The sequence below is a fragment of the Camelus bactrianus genome, chromosome 18 (genome assembly GCF_048773025.1).
Source record: "Camelus bactrianus isolate YW-2024 breed Bactrian camel chromosome 18, ASM4877302v1, whole genome shotgun sequence".
Taxonomy (NCBI): domain Eukaryota; kingdom Metazoa; phylum Chordata; class Mammalia; order Artiodactyla; family Camelidae; genus Camelus; species Camelus bactrianus.
In genome coordinates this window covers 17,650,409-17,667,298 of record NC_133556.1, presented here as the reverse complement: position 1 = coordinate 17,667,298, position 16,890 = coordinate 17,650,409, and the positions used below count along the sequence as shown (strand labels likewise).

Genomic DNA, 16,890 nt, shown 5'->3' with positions numbered 1-16,890 from the left:
GATTCTGGGTGCTGCGTGTATTTTACATGACATTCTTTTCAGTTCACTTTATGTTCTTTTGAGTACCTCCAGGAGAGTCTTTTCATTTGGTGCTAGGTTGCCCCTTGGCATCTTTCTAACACTTGTCTTTTTTAAGGAAGAGGGAGGATTAAGCTTCAGATTATGAGCTTTGGCAAGCAGCAGTTTCTAGGTCATTGTTTTGCTTTTGTTTTAGTAATTTTTTTTTACAGATTTCTTCCCTTTGTGACAGCACTATATAGGTTCTATTTTTTAATTTTGAAATATTATAAAACAAATGCAGAAAAGCATACATAATAGGTGTTTTAATTATGAGTTATTACAAGGATAAGTTCCTTATAACATCTCTCAGGTCAAGAAGGAATTTTGGCAGCCGCTCTAGAAGCTTCTCTACGTCCTAATCTCAAGCTCCCCCCAAATGGTAGCTTGACTTCCTTGCGTGTCTCTATAGCTTTATCACTTAAGGTTTATCATCTCTTGATAAGATAGTTTACTGCTTCCTGGTTTTAGAAATTTGATGTGTCTTTTAATTTCCCTCTCCATTCCTTCCAGCCTTTTTTTTTTTTTTTTTTTTTTAATCTGCTAAAGATCCTGGACCGTTAGGCACAACAACGTTTTCACAGTCTGGATTTTGCTGATTGCGCGGTTTGGGAGCCTCTCCAGCATTTCCTCTGTCTTCTGTGTTTTCTGCAAATCAGGTAGCTAGATCTAGAGGCTTGGTCAGACTCAGGTTTGAGCCCTTTAGCAGGACCATGGGTGGCTGTGTGTTTTTTCATCCAAAGGCACATATTGTCCGATTGTCTCTTTTTGTGATGTTGGCAACCAGTGATGCTCCGGGCCTAGGTCCATGAATTTATTAAGGATTGTGAGATGGTGATACCCTAATTCGGTCATTTCTTTTCATTCATTGCTTGGGATGCTGTTACAAAGAGAGGCTTCCTTCATCTATTGCCTGGTCCCCTGGTTGTACAATTTATTCAAGAAAGGCAGGATAGATGCTTGATTCTTTTCAGTTATTTAACAGTCTCCATGAATTGATTCATTATTATGCTCCAAAGTTTGCTTTTAAAATAAAATTTTTGAGTAAAAGAATAGAATCAATGTAAAGAAAAATACTAAGTGAGCAATAATTCACATCAGACGGGGCTCGGCAAAGATCGGGAAAGGGGTATATCTTACTAGCACAATCTCTAGCTTTCCCTTGGGGAGATCAGGCCTAAACATGAAGCCAGTAGTGACAGAGACAGGATTAGACTAGACTTTCAGGCCTCTGGACGCTCTCATTCCCACATCTGCCCTTTTCTCCATTGGTGGTTCCCAAATTGACTCACGGACATCAATCATCAGATGAAGGACAGTCTCCATGGTGAGTAGACTGAGAAGGAGAGCATGTTCTCAAGGAAGAGACCGCGCTAACTCGGAACAGCAGTTTTCAATTTCAGTTGGATGTGTTGAGACGGAGGGAAACTGGTCAATTGTGGCTGATATTCATGCAAGTACAATATCTTCATTTGCGATTTACCGTTTTAAACATAGCTGAGTGGAGTGGATTTGAGGCTGTTCTTTGAATTCTGAGCCACCTCACTCTCTTGCATCTCAGCATGCTCTCTGGAATTGGAGAGGAGGGCCTGGGTGTCCATGGAAGTGGTGCAGCATCCTCGGTCCCCTCCAGGAGTTGTCACCTGCCAGGGGAAGAGAGATTAAGGGCCGAGGGAGCGTAGAATGTCATTCCGTGGGTTTGCATCTTGGGTGGGGATGAAAATTGACTCGCAGTCTCCAACTCAGCCAGGCCAGGGGTGGAACAGATTGCTTTCTAGTTGGTGAGGATCAGATGAAATAGTTACACTGTCTCGAGGGGCTATATTGTTTGGGGTGGGGGATGTGTAACTTTAAATATTCAGGGTTTCGCTCGGGGTGGGGAGATGCCAAGCACGAGGCCCTGGGGAGCTGAGCAGGGGAGGGGAGGGGCCCCACCAGGGACCCCACCCATCTCATGTGTACTCAGCAGCAGATGCTCATTGAGTGAAAGGTGCCAATTAAAATTTTTTTTCTGCTTGGCTTTTTTAATATATTTTTATATATATATTAGTTTTATATAAATTAAATTTATTTCAAAGATCTCCTAATGCCGCCTATATGTGAGGCACAAAACCGACAATCTTAAGCCACATACATGACAGCCCTTGGATGGGTCCTAACATCATCCCCACTTTGCAGACAAGGGCACTGAGGCCATACAGCTAGCATATTTCAGGGCCCGGATTGGAAGGCAGGCAGCCTGGCTCTAAGGGGCTTTACCCTTAACACCTACACTCTGAGGTCTTCTGAGTGTGGGTTACCTGACCCCTGTGGGGTGGAACCGCCAGCGGCCAGCCTGCCTCCAGGCTCCAGCGGACCTGACCGCATCCTTTCCCTGCTCCAGAAAGCACGTGGGGCTTCATCCCTCGGCTCTCCCAGCCCTGTAGTGGATCCGACTTTCCATCTGAGCATCTCCCGTCGTGGGGGTCTTCGAAAACTCTGTTTTCATTCCAGTCTCACAAAAAAAATCTTGCAGTGGAAGGGATGATCCGTCATCCCACTGTGCAGGTGAAAAGATTGAGGAGCTGGGGCATTGGGTAATTTTCCCGAGACACAGCATAGGATCACAGGCCCACTGAACCCAGAGCCCACGCTTCTGTTAGTGCATTCTGTTCAGCTGTGAACAAAATGGCCTTAACAGGGATGATGAAAACAACAAAAGACGCCAGCTGGCGTCCGTGGGCACCTGAGTGTGTGTCAGGCCCCGTGCTCCATGCCCCACAGGTAACCTCTCATTTCAGCCTCCTGTCATTTCGACTGGGTGGGTCCTGTTACTACCCCCAATTTATAGACAAGCACGCTGATACTCAGAGAAGTTAAATTACTTGAGTGATGCCACATGGTAGGTAGGGGCGGCGCTGGGATTTTTCCTGCAAGATTCTAGAACCCTGAACCCCAAAGCCTTGCTGTTCTGCCCTCTGCCTTACCTCCAGGTTCTTTTTTCTGGTTTCTACATTATCCTCACTTTCGTGATCACATCTAATTTCCACAAGAACACCATAAGCGCGTATTACTGTCCACAGCTCCACACAAAGGAAACCGACCCTCAGGAACTGGAAATGGCTCAGGTCACGCAGTCGGTAGGTGACAGGTTTCCTCACGCCCCCTCCCCGGTGTTCTTTCTACTATGAAAGAATCACTGACTTTCCCCACAAGGATATTGTGATGATTGGAAAGATTTTATGGTGGGAGTGATTTTCAAACTTAGGGAGCCCTGCATATAGATGAAACAATCCACTGTGAGCCTGGTTCACATGAGCAAGAGGGCCACACCCCTTTGGGAGGAAGGCCCATGCAAGTGGTCGTCCCTGTTTTGACGCTTACCTTGTAGAGCTGCATATGCTCTGACCCCCTGATGGATGCTCCAGAGGTGGGGGCAGCTGGGCAAGAGTAGGCAGTACCCCTCAAGCCAGCATCCCTAAAAGTCAGATCGTTCCTGCCAGTCTGCAGACGGTATTACTGCTTATTGATTCTGTCAACAGATGTTTATTTGTTGACATAAATGTGTCAGGACCCAGCTGCATCACTGTGAGGGTACATGAACAAAAGAGAGAAAGTGCCCTGGTCCTTGGGAAATTTACATTCGCAGAGAAGAGAGACAGATAATAAGCAGTAATGACCAAAAGTAAAGGGGAGAGAGATGGACGGATGAAGACAGAGAGGTGCTATTTTTGATTGGATGATCGAGGATGGTCCTTCTGATGAGGATGACATTTGAGCAAAGACCAGAGCAAAGGAGGGAGCGAGGCACGTGGATACCCAGGGGCAAAGTGTTCTAGGCAGCAGGAAGAGTGAGTGTAAATGCCCCAGGCAGGGACATGCTCCGCGTGTTTGAGGAGCAGCAAGGAGGCCAGTGTCGCCTGAGTGGAGTGTCATTTTGCGTTTCATGACCCAGAATTCCTTTGTGAATCAGCTCCCTTTAAAAAAAAAATGACAAATCTCTATAACATGCTGCAAATTTGATATGTTTTTCTTGCTGGAGACTTGAAATTTGGAAGATAAAAGATCCTTTGTAAAATAAAAAAAAAATCTTGAAGGTGGTCAGAATAGATAAAAAGGGGAAAGGACACCCCACCAATCTACAGAACAGTTTTTGTCATTCTTAAAATGATGCAAATTCAATTTCTAAAACCTTGCTGGGAAAAGCGAAGTTACATCAGAAATATTCTTAGACAACTGGATTTTTTAAATCCTTGGAAAATATGCCTGGCACAATGTTAACAGAAAATGTAAGATATTAAATTCCATTTAAGAGAGGATTCTGAATATGTTAAAATTGAATTTGCACATGGAAAAGAATCAGAGACACAGACTGATTTGATTTAGGGAGGGGCCTGTGGGTAATTGTCTTTGTTTTGAATTTCTATTAATTCCGAAGTGTCTATAATAAAACACTTTGAAAGCACTGAATGCCGCAAGATGGCAAAAGTTGCTACTCAAATACACGGATGCAAGAGCCATCAGAAGGGGGTTGAATTTTTACAGAATTGCTCTTTAGATGAACTGGTCTTAGGAGAATGGGGTTTAGGCAAATTGTTCTAGAAGCACAAAGGGATAAACATGAGCTTCTCAGTCAAATAAATCCGGGTCTGTGATTACTGGCTGTGTGACCTCCAGGAAGTCACTTAATATCTGAATATTGGTTACTTCGTCTTTCAAGTGGCATAATAAGTGAGGATTAAAAGTGCAGAATAAACAATAAATGGAGGCTACCTGCATTATTCAAGCTGGGCTGCAGGGGCACCTGGCCGCATAGGCACAAAAGGACTATGTTTCCTCCAGTCCTTTTGCCATTTTTCCCGGGGACAATTGTCAGCCCTGCACATGCATGCAGTTTCCCCACTGCCAGTGGGCACAGGCAGTTAAGTCTCCTTAGCAAAACATCTATTTTAAATGTTTTCTTTTCAATTGAACATATGCCCTTCTTCTTTTTTTTTTTTTAAATAGAATTAGATTTTATGAGTCATTGAAGGATACAAGTTACTTCCTCCCCAAATTTTGTTGCCGTGGCCCAGCGAGAACTCCGCTGCAAGGCATGCTGGGAGGGGCATCGACTCCCAGAATGCAGGAGGGAACAGGGAGGGAGATGAGGATGCTTCCACTTGTAGAGCTGGCCCCTGATGGCGTGCCTGTTGAGCACTGAGAGTGCCCGGAGGGTCCTGGTAACAGGGTCAACCCTGGGTTGACAGCAGTATCCAAGGATACGGTTTATGGTAAGGGTGTCGCTGTAAGAAGCTCTTGCTGGTGGTCTCAGTCAGCCATGGTTGAGTTGCAAGAGACAGAATACCCCCTCCTCCAAACTAGCTGATGTTAAAATATATATATATATATGAAGGAAACAACCCAAAGGCAAAGATGTACCTAAGCCTCGTGAGGAATTAGAATCTGTAACTTCAAAACTTTCTAGACTAGATCTCTGTTTCTTTCTCCTTACTTTGTTCTTCCCTGCTGTGGTAACGTGGCTTCCTGAGCCCCTTACTAACATGTGCCTGTCCATCAAATTCCCCGATTTCCAATTCATACTCAGGAAACAGAATCTGATTGGTTCAGCAGAGGTCAGATGTTTTATTCCCAGCCCAGTGAGCTGGTAACTGGCTACTAATTCTAGGAACCTTTAAGAAGGTGTTGTATCTACAGGGAAGGAATAATTGGTGCTCTTTTCAGGTGGGAGATGTCATCTTGAGTCCAAGAAGACCAGCTGGAGCAGCTGGAGCAGGACATAGCCTGTATAAACATGGTATTCAGTGCCTCCAAGGAGAGGAAGCTGGAGAGAGCTTGATAGGTGTCTGGGTCTTAGGCAACTAAAGGCATCCAAGAATCTTGAGTTGTGGGAAAGGACCCGGGAATGCCACCCAGGCGTATAGAGCTGGGGCGGGTGGCAATAAACATAGCCTGCTTCCCTCTGCCTTCTTGATGATGGCCTTTGCATACTCATTCAGTAATCATAATTCCAAGGAAGAAGAGAAATGGTGCTAGCCCTTGAGAACTTTGCTGTCTGTGTGGAAGGGCAAGGCGTAGGAAGCTTTAAAAAAGTGAGAGGATCATGGAGTTGCCTGAATCTGGTGGTGATTCTTAGGCTGAAGAATACAGGAAGAGGAGTTGTGTGTGATGCCTGTCCTGGAACTTGGTCGCGCACACTCACGTGAGTGGCTCTGAGAGTTTGCATGAGCTCCGTGTGCATCACTGTGACATCTTTGCAAACCCTTACGGAGCAGGAGCTATTATTACCCCTCTCGGAAGGCAGGGGATGTTTCAGTACTGATGCAAAGTCTCAGACTGAGTAAGCAGTCTGAATGGGACTTGAACCCAGGGCTAGCTCATGCCACGGCAAGGGCTCTTAACAGCACAGCTTCTCGAGAGAAACAGATGGATCTGTTCACAGGCAGGATTAATTCACCGACCAGCTTGGAAAATCACTAAAGATCATTAAATAGATAAACGCTTACTGCAGCTCACTCTAGAGCAGGATCCATGCTCTTAGAGTTGCCCACTTTGTTGATTTTCTCTGTCCATGGTATCTTATTAAAAGTGGCAGGTGTCCCCTTGGCAGTCACGTGGGCATCGTGTCACATCTTTCTTTCAGCTGTCTTGGAGGAACAATAATGCTGTCTCTGAACTCCCTGCGCTGTCCAGGGCCCCCCAGGTGAATTCTGCACACCCCATCTTGTCATTGTTTTAAACCAGACTCTCCTTGTACTCACACTCAAATTTGAGAAATTCTGTTCAACCATTTGGCATGCTGCAGTGACAGATTTTTTTTTTTTTAAATATTAAGCATTTATTGGCCCACAGTTTCGGTGGATCAGAATTTCAAGAGGGGTCTAGCCGGGTGTTCTGGATCACAGTTTCTCATGAGGTTGCCATAAGATGTCAGCTGGGGCTGTCATCATCTGAAGCTTGACTAGGGGCAGGCGGGTCCATGCCCAAGACAGCTTCTTCATGTGGCTGGCAAGGTGGTACCGGCTGTTGGCAGGAGACCTTACTTAGTTCGTCACTATGTAGCCCCCTCCATAGTGTGACTTGAGCGTCCTTGTGATATAGCATCTGGTTTCCCTAGAAAATATTTCAGGAAATCAAGTTGGAAGTGGCACTGTCTTTTATATCCCAGTCTCAGAATTTGCACACCATCACTTCCTCTGTATTTTACCGATCACAAAGACCAATCCTGGTACAGTGTGAGGGAGGATTATGCAAGGGCATGAATACCAAGAGGCAAAGGTCACATTGGATGCTGGCTACCACACTCCTTCTCTCAGAGCTTTTAATTTTTTCTTAGCTCACCTAATTCAGCTCTCTGCTGATATGTGATCTTCTTGAAGATCTTTCTATCTATTTAATATAGACTCCTCTTGCTCTATGATCTTCTAACCCATTACCCTGCAATGCTTCTATAGCATTTATCATTGCCTGATATTATATTATTTATTCCTTTATGCATTTGTTTTCATATCACCTATTCCCCAGACTTCATGATGGGAGACACTTTGGACAGACAGATATTTAATTGTATTTATTTACTGATTGAATATGCGAGGTAACGGAGAAAGGAAATTTAAAACAAACGGAAGTCGTTTCATGCCGAGGGGTCAGGGGCGGTGTGTGATGAAGAATAGCAGCACACACACTAACAGTTTGGAAGACACACTTTTAAAGTTGAGCAGACTGGCGAGTTTGAAGAGAAAGATGGTGAGCTTGCCTCTCGGAGTGTTTAATTGGAGTTGACAGTGGAACACCCACGTAGAAACGTCCTGTAGCCAGCTGGAGCTGACTGGAGCTCAGGAGAAAGGGAGAGGAGAGAAATTGAAGTCAAGATTCATCAGCCCTGAGAGATGAGAGCTGATGTTTTGAGCCGTGACAAGTCCTCTTTGGAAAAGAGAACCAAGCTGGACTTGCAGTCGGTACTCCATCTCTGCTTTGATGTCCAAGTAAGAGAGGCCAGCAAATAGGTCCTACTTAAAACCCAATGCGTCTGACTGTCAGAAGGATCTTTTGAAGCCTTAGAATAATTTAATAGGAAAAGTGGGGAGCAAAGTCCAGTTTCAGGGCACCGTAGGGGAGGGGAATAATTATGTCAGAATTGGAGGCAGCGGGGAGGGCCATTTCGTGAGCTGCAGTCCCCCAGGCTCTCTCTCTGTGCCTCCCGTGCAATTTCTCTGAATGCTCTGTACCTTAGATTATGATTTGAGTTCATTGTCTGTTTGTTTTAACCAAGATTCTGAATTCTCTGAGGTCAAGGTCTGTAGCTTCTTATCCTTTGTGTCCCTTTAACACCTAATACCATGACTTGCAAAAATAAATGCTCAGTAAAAGTTCTAAAATTGACTTCTCTGCTCAAGACTGGCTCTGGGTTGCCATTGGCAGTGTTTCCCAACTTCTCATGTTCCCTGCTTTGGAGTGGGAGATGAACTTGGTAGTACAGGGACAAATTAATTGCATTTGTTTTCAGAATAAGTCACTTAAGGGATTGATGCACCCAAACCGGACTGGTCAAAGCAGAGTTAATAGACTTCAGATAAGCCTTATATTTTTTGCAGAGACAACGAATCTCCATGTATGACTTTGGTATGAAGTTTGAAAATGTTGAAATAACTGTATTTAAGTTAAAAAAAAAAAAAAGGAGAGTTAATACGATATTTTTAAATCAGTAAAGTTTAGTAGATGAGTTAGACAAGTGTGGTAAAGATCTTGAAGCCAGGAAGTGAGAAGACCGAACTTTGGGTTGATGGCCAGATCTAGACCAAATCTGCTGACCATCATCTGGGCCACTGTGCCTTCCTCCCATCTCCTCTTTTGTAACTCCCTGCCGTCTATGCTTCCTCGCCAGCAGTAATAGCCATAAAATCAGGGGCTTCAAGTGCTAGTTATATTTTTTACAATATGCATTAAAACAAACACAGAACTGTAAGGGTAAAAACATATGCAACCATAGCCCACCTAAAATTACCTCCCACCCCATTTTGGGAAACACTGCCATTTGGAGGTTTATCTGGTCTCACTCGTCTGGGGAATCCTTAACATCGGGCACCATGGCTTATTCACAGCGGCATCTCTAGCAGTAGAACAGCCTGGCTTAGAGTGGGCATCATTAAGTGTTTGTCCGGAAGAATGAAATGGACAGCAGAATGCCAGCTTTAATGTTTAAGAGCTGAAGTGCTGGTGTGCCGAAGCCACAGTAAGCACAGTTCAGAGACCACAGAGCTCAGGGTTTCTCCGCACACAGTTAGTGGTAGAAACAGACCACAGAACGTGGCATTACCCACCGTGGAGTTCTCTCCCCGATGTTGAGATTCTGACTAATGAGTTTGGGGGGGCAAGTTGAGTTCTTCCAAGCAGAAAGCAAGCAACTGAAATCTCTCCCTTACTTTCTTCTCTCTCTCTGTGGCCGATGCCATCTGCTAGTTTTAAAAATAATTTTTAAAGCAAGTGTTTTGGTTCTCTTCAACGTGCAGCAAAGACAGATGCTATTTTTAGGCTTGTTTTATATCAAAAAAAAAAACAAAAAAAACCCAAAGAACCAGGGCTGGGTGTCGGCAGTTCTGGCTGACTGTCTCTGCTCTGCCACTAACTTCTAAGTGACCTTTTTGCAAATCTCATATGCTTTGGACGCTGAGAACAGAAGTGATCATTCTGCCTCCCTCTCTGCCTCTCATTAGAGATGCTGACAGGGTGAAGTAGTGTCTGTCTGAGAAAGTCCTCTGACATTTCAAAAATGGTTGATTAACCCGTGCTCCTCCCCTATGACCTGCCAACTCTTCTTGATGTGTGGATGGTTTTCCACTTCCCTGCTCTTTCCCCCTGGACTGGAAGCTCCCGGAGGGGAGGACACACCCGCACATCCATATCACAGCTAGGGTCAGAACTGCACACGGGAAGCTGAATCCTGAAGAGGTGGTGAGTGTAGACTCTGAAACCGACCTGCCCGGGTTCAAATCCTGCCAGGGGAAGTGGTAATGCTCGTCATGTTGGGTTGTTTAGAGAGACAGATGAGATAAATATATATAAAGCACTCAGCTTAGTCACATAGTAAGTGCTCACATGATGGTAGCTTTGCTTCATGGTGGTTATTGTAGTGATGACACACTCAGTCCACATTTGACAAACGCACATATGACTGTACCATATAAGAAAAAGTTGTATGCACTGTAAGGAAGATTTTTTAAATTTTACTTGTTTTTTTTCGGTTAGGGGGGAAATGATTAAGTTTATATATTTATTGTAATGGAGACACTGGGAATTGAACCTAGGATCTCATACATGCTAAGCAGGCACTCTACCACTGAGTATAGCCTCCCCAGGAAGATTTTTTTTTTTAAATGATGGATGAAACATTTGTCGTATGGGCATCACCGTGTTAGAACACCTTACATATGTCATCTTAGTACTTACTCTGTGGGGTGGGTGAATCATGTCCAGTTTACAGGTGAAGAGAAAGTTGGAGCTTTGAGAAGTTAAGTAACCACTGTTACCCAGTTACTAAGCAGTGGAAGAAGACTTCAAATCCTATATTGATTTCATAGGGAACCTTTGCCCCAGACTTGACTTCTCCGCTGTCCCCACTCCTGGGCTTAAAACCCCGCACAGCAGCTTCATGACTTTTGACAGCAAACCTCCTTTTATATGGCGACCCACCACCCCAACGTATAAATACAACCAAAATATATTTCACAACAGGACCAGTCCTGGAAGCCGCCCACTGTCGTGTTTACAATATCCTGTTGGTTACACATGAGTCCAGTTCGGAGTGGGAAGGGACTGCACGAGGATGTGAACGCTGGGCAGTGACAATCACAGGGAGGTGCAGGGCATCGTGGAGGCCGGCTGTTACCTGTAATGGGATTCACTTAATATTCTCTGCTCTTTATTAAAATTAGCTGTATCTTAAACAATAATAGCCATTAAGTCACACGATGAATGTACTAATTATATTTTCCAGTACAAACGAATATAAATTTAGCATTATTAACTTTTTTAAAAAAATTTATTTATTTATTTATTTTAGCATTATTAACTTTTTAAAAAGATTGCATGTGCTCACTTCCCGGGGCACAGATACCCCACTTGGGGAAACACTGGGGCCAGCAGACAGGGGCCTGTCACGGAGTCCTGGTGGTTTTGATCCTAAATCCCAGCTGGTCCGCACTCTCCATTTAGAACCCAAGAAACCATCGAGGCTGACTTTGCTCTGTGCTCTCTCCTCCCAGGACCGCCTGTACTTTGTGATGGAGTACGTGAACGGTGGCGACCTCATGTACCACATCCAGCAAGTAGGCCGGTTCAAGGAACCTCACGCCGTGTGAGTGAGACCTCGCGCTCTGCTTTTCCCCTGGGATAAATGGGTGGGTTGTTAGTTCCTTTGGGATTTTAACAGAAGAGGGATTTTGAACACCTTGCACTTCTTCGGGAGAAATGCGTGGCCAGGGGCAAGGGGTGTTCTGCTGCGATGGGACACTTCTTTCTCTCTTGACATCAGCTAAGAAATTGAAGCTTTAATTTTTGCCCCTGGCTTATAAGGAAAGGCCCTAGAGCTTCCTCGAGGCATGTCATTGCAGGTTTTGTTTATTCATTTGCCAGGGTTTTATTGAGAGCGTACTATGTGGCAGGCCCAGAGAGTTTTTAGAAACTTGCTCAAGGTCAGAGAGATAGTGTGAGGCGGATCCCGAATTCTGACCCACATCTTCTCTGCTCATGTTTTCTGTCAGACACCACTCTCCCTCCTAGCTGCCCTCTTTCCAGGGAGATGAAGGATCCAGTTGCATTTCGGCTCTGCTCTGTGGCTCCGTGGATGGGGAGGCTGACCCTGGGTTTTTGGAAACTGTCTTCCCTGCTGAGTCCTTTCTGTCCCTGTCCATCCACAAGGCAGCCGGTCTCTTCTTTTTATGACTGTTATTTTTTTAATTTTCTTTTTTACATACAAGAGTCTTTTATCGGTCACTTATGTGCCAGGTATGAACATTAGCCAAAACAAATCACTGTTTCCACTTAGAAGAGCCTGTTTTCTCTTCCCATGACGGTGTTTCTCCCCTAGCTCTGCAGACCCACAATCACAAGTGAAGACAGCTTTACTTACTCTAGAGCTCGGCTCCAGCAACAAGCTGATATCTTTTAGTGTCAGGCACCGTCGTTAAAACCCCAGCAGGCAACCTGCAGAAAAAAAGCGTGGCAGTTCTGAACCAAAAAGTTGATCCAACTCACCCATCTACGTGGAAGTTGATAGCAACAGCTGGACCCAGGTCCTGAGATTTTATAGGGAAGGCGAGTGGCAACTGCAGGTGTGACGCTGACCTGTGCTGTCAGAGTCTCTCCAAGTTGCTCTTGCATGTGGTTGGAGACAGTCTTTTTAGAAAACGCAAATCTCACCCCGTTTCTTCCTGCTGTTGGTGAACAGGAACGTGGCAAGTCACAGGATCAGCCACGCTAACGTCTCCTAGGGAGTTTGCCAAGCTCTTCTGGTCCCTCTAGAAAGCCCCCGGGGCTCATCCAGGGCCCCATCCTGTCACTCCAGAGGCTTGCTGGCTCCTGTCCAGTTCAGCCCCGCCCTCCCCCAGCCCCGCCCTCTCCCAGCCCGGCCCTCACCAGCCTCGCCCTCTCCCAGCCCCGCCCTCACCAGCCTCGCCCTCACCAGCCCCGCCCTCTCCCAGCCTCGATCTCTCCCAGCCTCGCCCTCTCCCAGCCCCCCTGGCGAGGTCGTGAGCGCTAATTCTGGTAGGGTTTGCTTTCTCATGCTTCCAGATCCTGCCATGGTTGTGTCTTGACACACCTCTCATGGGTTGGCTCTTCTTTTTCTTCTAACATCTAATTGAGCCCTGACACATTGTCAGAACACTTGACAAGGTTCCCCCAAAGCTCTGCCCAGCCTTTGCGGTATAACCGGGCTTTCTGATTCTCTGCCAGTCTTTTTCCTTCCAGGCCTTCGTGAAGAGCTTACACTTTAGCCAGATGCTGTTTCCAAGCCTGGCTGTGCCAGTCATTTGCTATATAGCTTGGCCAAGTTATTCCATGTCCTTAAGCTTCAGTTTCCTCATTGGCGGAACAGGGAGGTCATAGTAGCACCTGCCTCATAGGATTCGTATTACGATTTAGTCAGATAATAACCAAAAGTGATGCAAGGTCGATGGTAAGCCTTCAACAGATGTTAGCGAGCTATTATTGTTAAGATATTTTAACTTGCTATAGTCTGAAACGATCATTCTCCAGCCAGCCCATCATATCCCATGGTGTCCACCCCACCAAGCAGTGTTTGCCCACCCCCATTTTGTCCTTAAAGCAGCCTCACAGCTCTCTAAACTCTGTTCATCCACCCAAACTCTCCTGCTTCCTTTTATGAGATGTGTGGCTGACCATCCATGGTGGGACATTAATGCCCTACACCCAGTTCAATATTGTATTGAATTCTGAGAGTTGTAAAGCATATGGTGTCCTTGAATTTCTCCATTGCTTTTTTTTTTTTTTTAATTTCAGATTTTACGCTGCGGAAATTGCCATCGGTCTGTTCTTCTTACAGAGCAAGGGCATCATTTACCGGTAAGTGAGCCCTGCTGTACTTCCCATCTCCTCCGCTCCCTCAGCTCCTCCCTTCCCTGCCTCTTTCTTTAACTGCTTTTAAAATTAGAATCCATGGTGGGGGAGGAATCCTCCAGTACTAACTTGGGCATGTGTTCTGCCAGGCAGCATCGCCCACTGCCCTGGCAAAGTTTGGGCAGCTCTGTATTGACGATAGAAGAAGATCTTGATGTGGACTCTTCCTCCAGTGATGGTTCGGAGAGCCTCAAACGCGAGACCGTTTTGTTCTAAAAGGAGGAGGCTCGCCCCTGGGGACCCAACACTTCTGGCCGGTAGACCCCACATCTGGGGAGCAAGCAAAGAATCTTGGCTGGCAGAATGTGCTGGATCAAATTATGAAACAAATTTCTTTCTCTTTCTCTTTTTTTCTTTCTTTCTTTATTTTTTTTTTTTTGCTATGTAACTACAGTCGAGAAATGGATCTCTGAGTAGCTTGCCCTGAAAGACAGGATTAAGTTCAGGACTTGGCATTTGCCCGTTTTTGGAGGAGCAAGTGTACGATCATAGCCGGATGAGTCATCCCATTTGCTATCTCATGCAAGGCAGACTCTTGAGCCTGAGGCTGCTATTTGTCAGTGAGTCCCGGGTGTGCGATTCTCCTCACACCACATGGATGCAGATGGCACTACAGAGCAGGCTTGGGCTGGCTTGTTAGGCCAGAGGGGCTGGACTGGGGCAGGGGGCTTCCAAAGGGCACCTGGCATGGGCGAGGGCCTATTGAACAGGTCCTCAAAGCCATGAAAGTCCATTTCATTCATTCATTTGACAAACACTTAGCAAAAGCTTAGCACGTGCTGGGCTCCAGTCCAGGTGATGGGGACACAGCAAGAAGGAAACAGACAAAATGCTGCCTTTGTAGAACTCATATCCTAGTGGTGAGAGACAGAGCTGTAAATCATAACAGTATCGTCTGGGGAGCGATGAGGAGGACTATGAGGAGAGTCAAATTGAAGGGTGTGAGTGGTGGTGGGTTGCCTGTCATTCTGTAGAGAGCATAAGATTGGGGTCTGATGGATTAGCAAAGACCCTCAGAGCCCTGGTCTTCTTAAAGCAACTGAAGGATATGGGACTGAAAGGAGTAAAGAGATTATCCCTGGTGATCTCAGGCAGAAAGTGGAAGTGAGGCTGTGGGCGCTGGTGGGATGGAGGGATGGAGATGGGGGCCTTGCCAGCAGCCTGCAGAATCCTGCGGCTTTTTTTTCACTCTTTGAAGTGGCAATTGAGTCCCCACTCTCCCTGTGTGCTTTTCATAATGGAGGAATGAAGGTCAGGGAGAGAGGTGGCTTTTACCTGGCACAACGGTGATCTCGGTGAAGAAACAGAAACAGAGAGAAGAAGAAGAAGAATTTAAACGGCGAGTAGTGTGGTCATTCTGCCCATGCTCGCCCTCAGTGAACCTGAGGATGGACCTGAATGTAATTCTGGTGTTGAAAGGTACACGTCTTCCGTATGACATGACCCCTAGACTCAAGCCAGTGACTTCAGCTGGTGCTTCACTGAAGAACCAGGGATCACGGGTCATTGTTCACTGTACATGGTTTGCACCTTCTCTGCTCACATTAGGACCTAATTCCTATACAGGATGGCCTCCACCAGAACAGAATCAGGCACGCAGGCATTGCTGAGAAGGTGAAACAGGGGACTGCAAGTTTATTGGAAGAAAATCCAGTCACAGGGGAGGACCCAGGAGAGGAAATGATTAGAGTTCTTGCCAGCAGGGTTGGGATTTGAGGCAGGGTTTCCAGTCGAGCAGGTACCTGGATTGGGATCTGGGAGCCATTGGTCCAGGTCGTAAAATCCAAAAATTAGCATTCTAGGTACTAAGATCATGTCTAAAGGCAAAGCTTTTTATCCTAACTACATACTCTCCCTTTCTTCCTCCATTATTTATATTTTTAGGAGGATGTTTTTCTCTCTTTTAAGCTACTCAGCATCTGAGCCCCTTTCATCTGTGTGTAGGAACAGAGTGCACATCTTCCTAAAAGATTAAACACGCCAGATACATTCACAGCCTCCCCGGAGGAAGAGCAGACGCACAACTCAGGCTCTGATGCTCGTCGCACTCACCGAAGACCTTGAATCAGAAGTTAGTGACCCAGAAAGCAGAGACTGTAGCTTCTAGAGGGGCCCTAGTCATCAGCGATATCTACTTTCCAGAGGCGTGAGGGGACATGGTTCTTAGGAGCAACATCCAGAGCCCTGCATTAGGGTTTCATGTAACAAGGGACAGAGTCTGTGCCCAGTAGTGACGTCCGTGGCATCTTTGCTGGGGCATCTCTGAGTTGCAGTTAGGCATTATTCCTGGCTCTGTAGCCCCCAAATCTGGTTCTCCAGCCTTTTTGGAAATTCCATGAGCTCCCCAATTCCCTTTAATGAATTCCCTTTTCGGTTGGAATAGTCAGAATGGGTTTTTGTTGCTCACAGTCAGGAACTTTGGTTGAGACGGTATTTGCAATTGATAATCAAATGAAAACTGTAAACAAAAATGTACATGACAGAAGATGTATGGTTTATAATTTCATAGAGATTGCCTTCATGGTGGTAAAGTCTTTTTAAATGTGATAAATGCCCTCTCCCTCCTTCATTTAGATCTCTAGTTATTTGGACAGTTCTTAAGTCAAGAAGAGGAGGAACCATGTTAGACTTGCCTTCTCTGAGGACCATGGCTGGAGATGCTGGGTTGGGTGGAGGACAAAAGATCCTTCCCAGCTTAGTGTCTGACTTGTAGTTCGCCATCTCTGGATTGTGTGTTGATTTTGCCCTTGATGGAGCTGTGGACGTGAAAACATCTGCCCAGGCCCCCTTTTGAAGCAGAAAAGAGGATTTATTACGTCCAACAAAATAATGGAGTGGACTATGAAAACACTGTTCTGTGACAGTGAATATGATTGGGGCGTCCTCCAGTCCCGTGACCTGGTGGCTCTTAGCACCTGAAGCTCCTTTTCTATAATGGATGAAGATGTCATTACTGCTGTGGTTACCCTGGCTGCCTATTTCAGGACATGTGGTCAAGCTGAGGGGAATGTCATGGGTCTCCATTCATCAAATCACACATAGGTCTGTTATGTTTAGGTGAAGCAAGTTGCTGCAAAGTCCAGTTTTTCTAAGTTCCAAGCTGGCCTTCAGAGACCACTGTGGCTTATAGATAAGCATGGAGGCTGGCTGTGGGTAGCACCACGGACAGCACCAGAGATCCTGCAATGTTGGTAAACAGTAGGATGCTAGCGACCTCAG

General features: G+C 45.8%; 1 protein-coding gene and 1 non-coding gene across 3 annotated transcripts in view; one reads left to right on the top strand and one right to left on the bottom strand.

Moving 5' to 3' along the window:
* Window positions 1-16,890, top strand: part of PRKCB (protein kinase C beta) — a 297,660-nt gene that overhangs the window by 244,908 nt on the left and 35,862 nt on the right. For both annotated transcript variants that reach the window (XM_074346195.1, XM_074346196.1), the window contains exons 11-12: window positions 11,298-11,389; window positions 13,555-13,617. In XM_074346195.1, coding sequence (XP_074202296.1) covers window positions 11,298-11,389; window positions 13,555-13,617 — 155 coding nt within the window. The remainder of the gene's footprint in view (window positions 1-11,297; window positions 11,390-13,554; window positions 13,618-16,890) is intronic.
* Window positions 12,336-12,446, bottom strand: LOC123618577 (small nucleolar RNA SNORA44). The gene has a single exon (XR_006727036.1). It is a non-coding gene; the product is annotated as a small nucleolar RNA SNORA44 (small nucleolar RNA).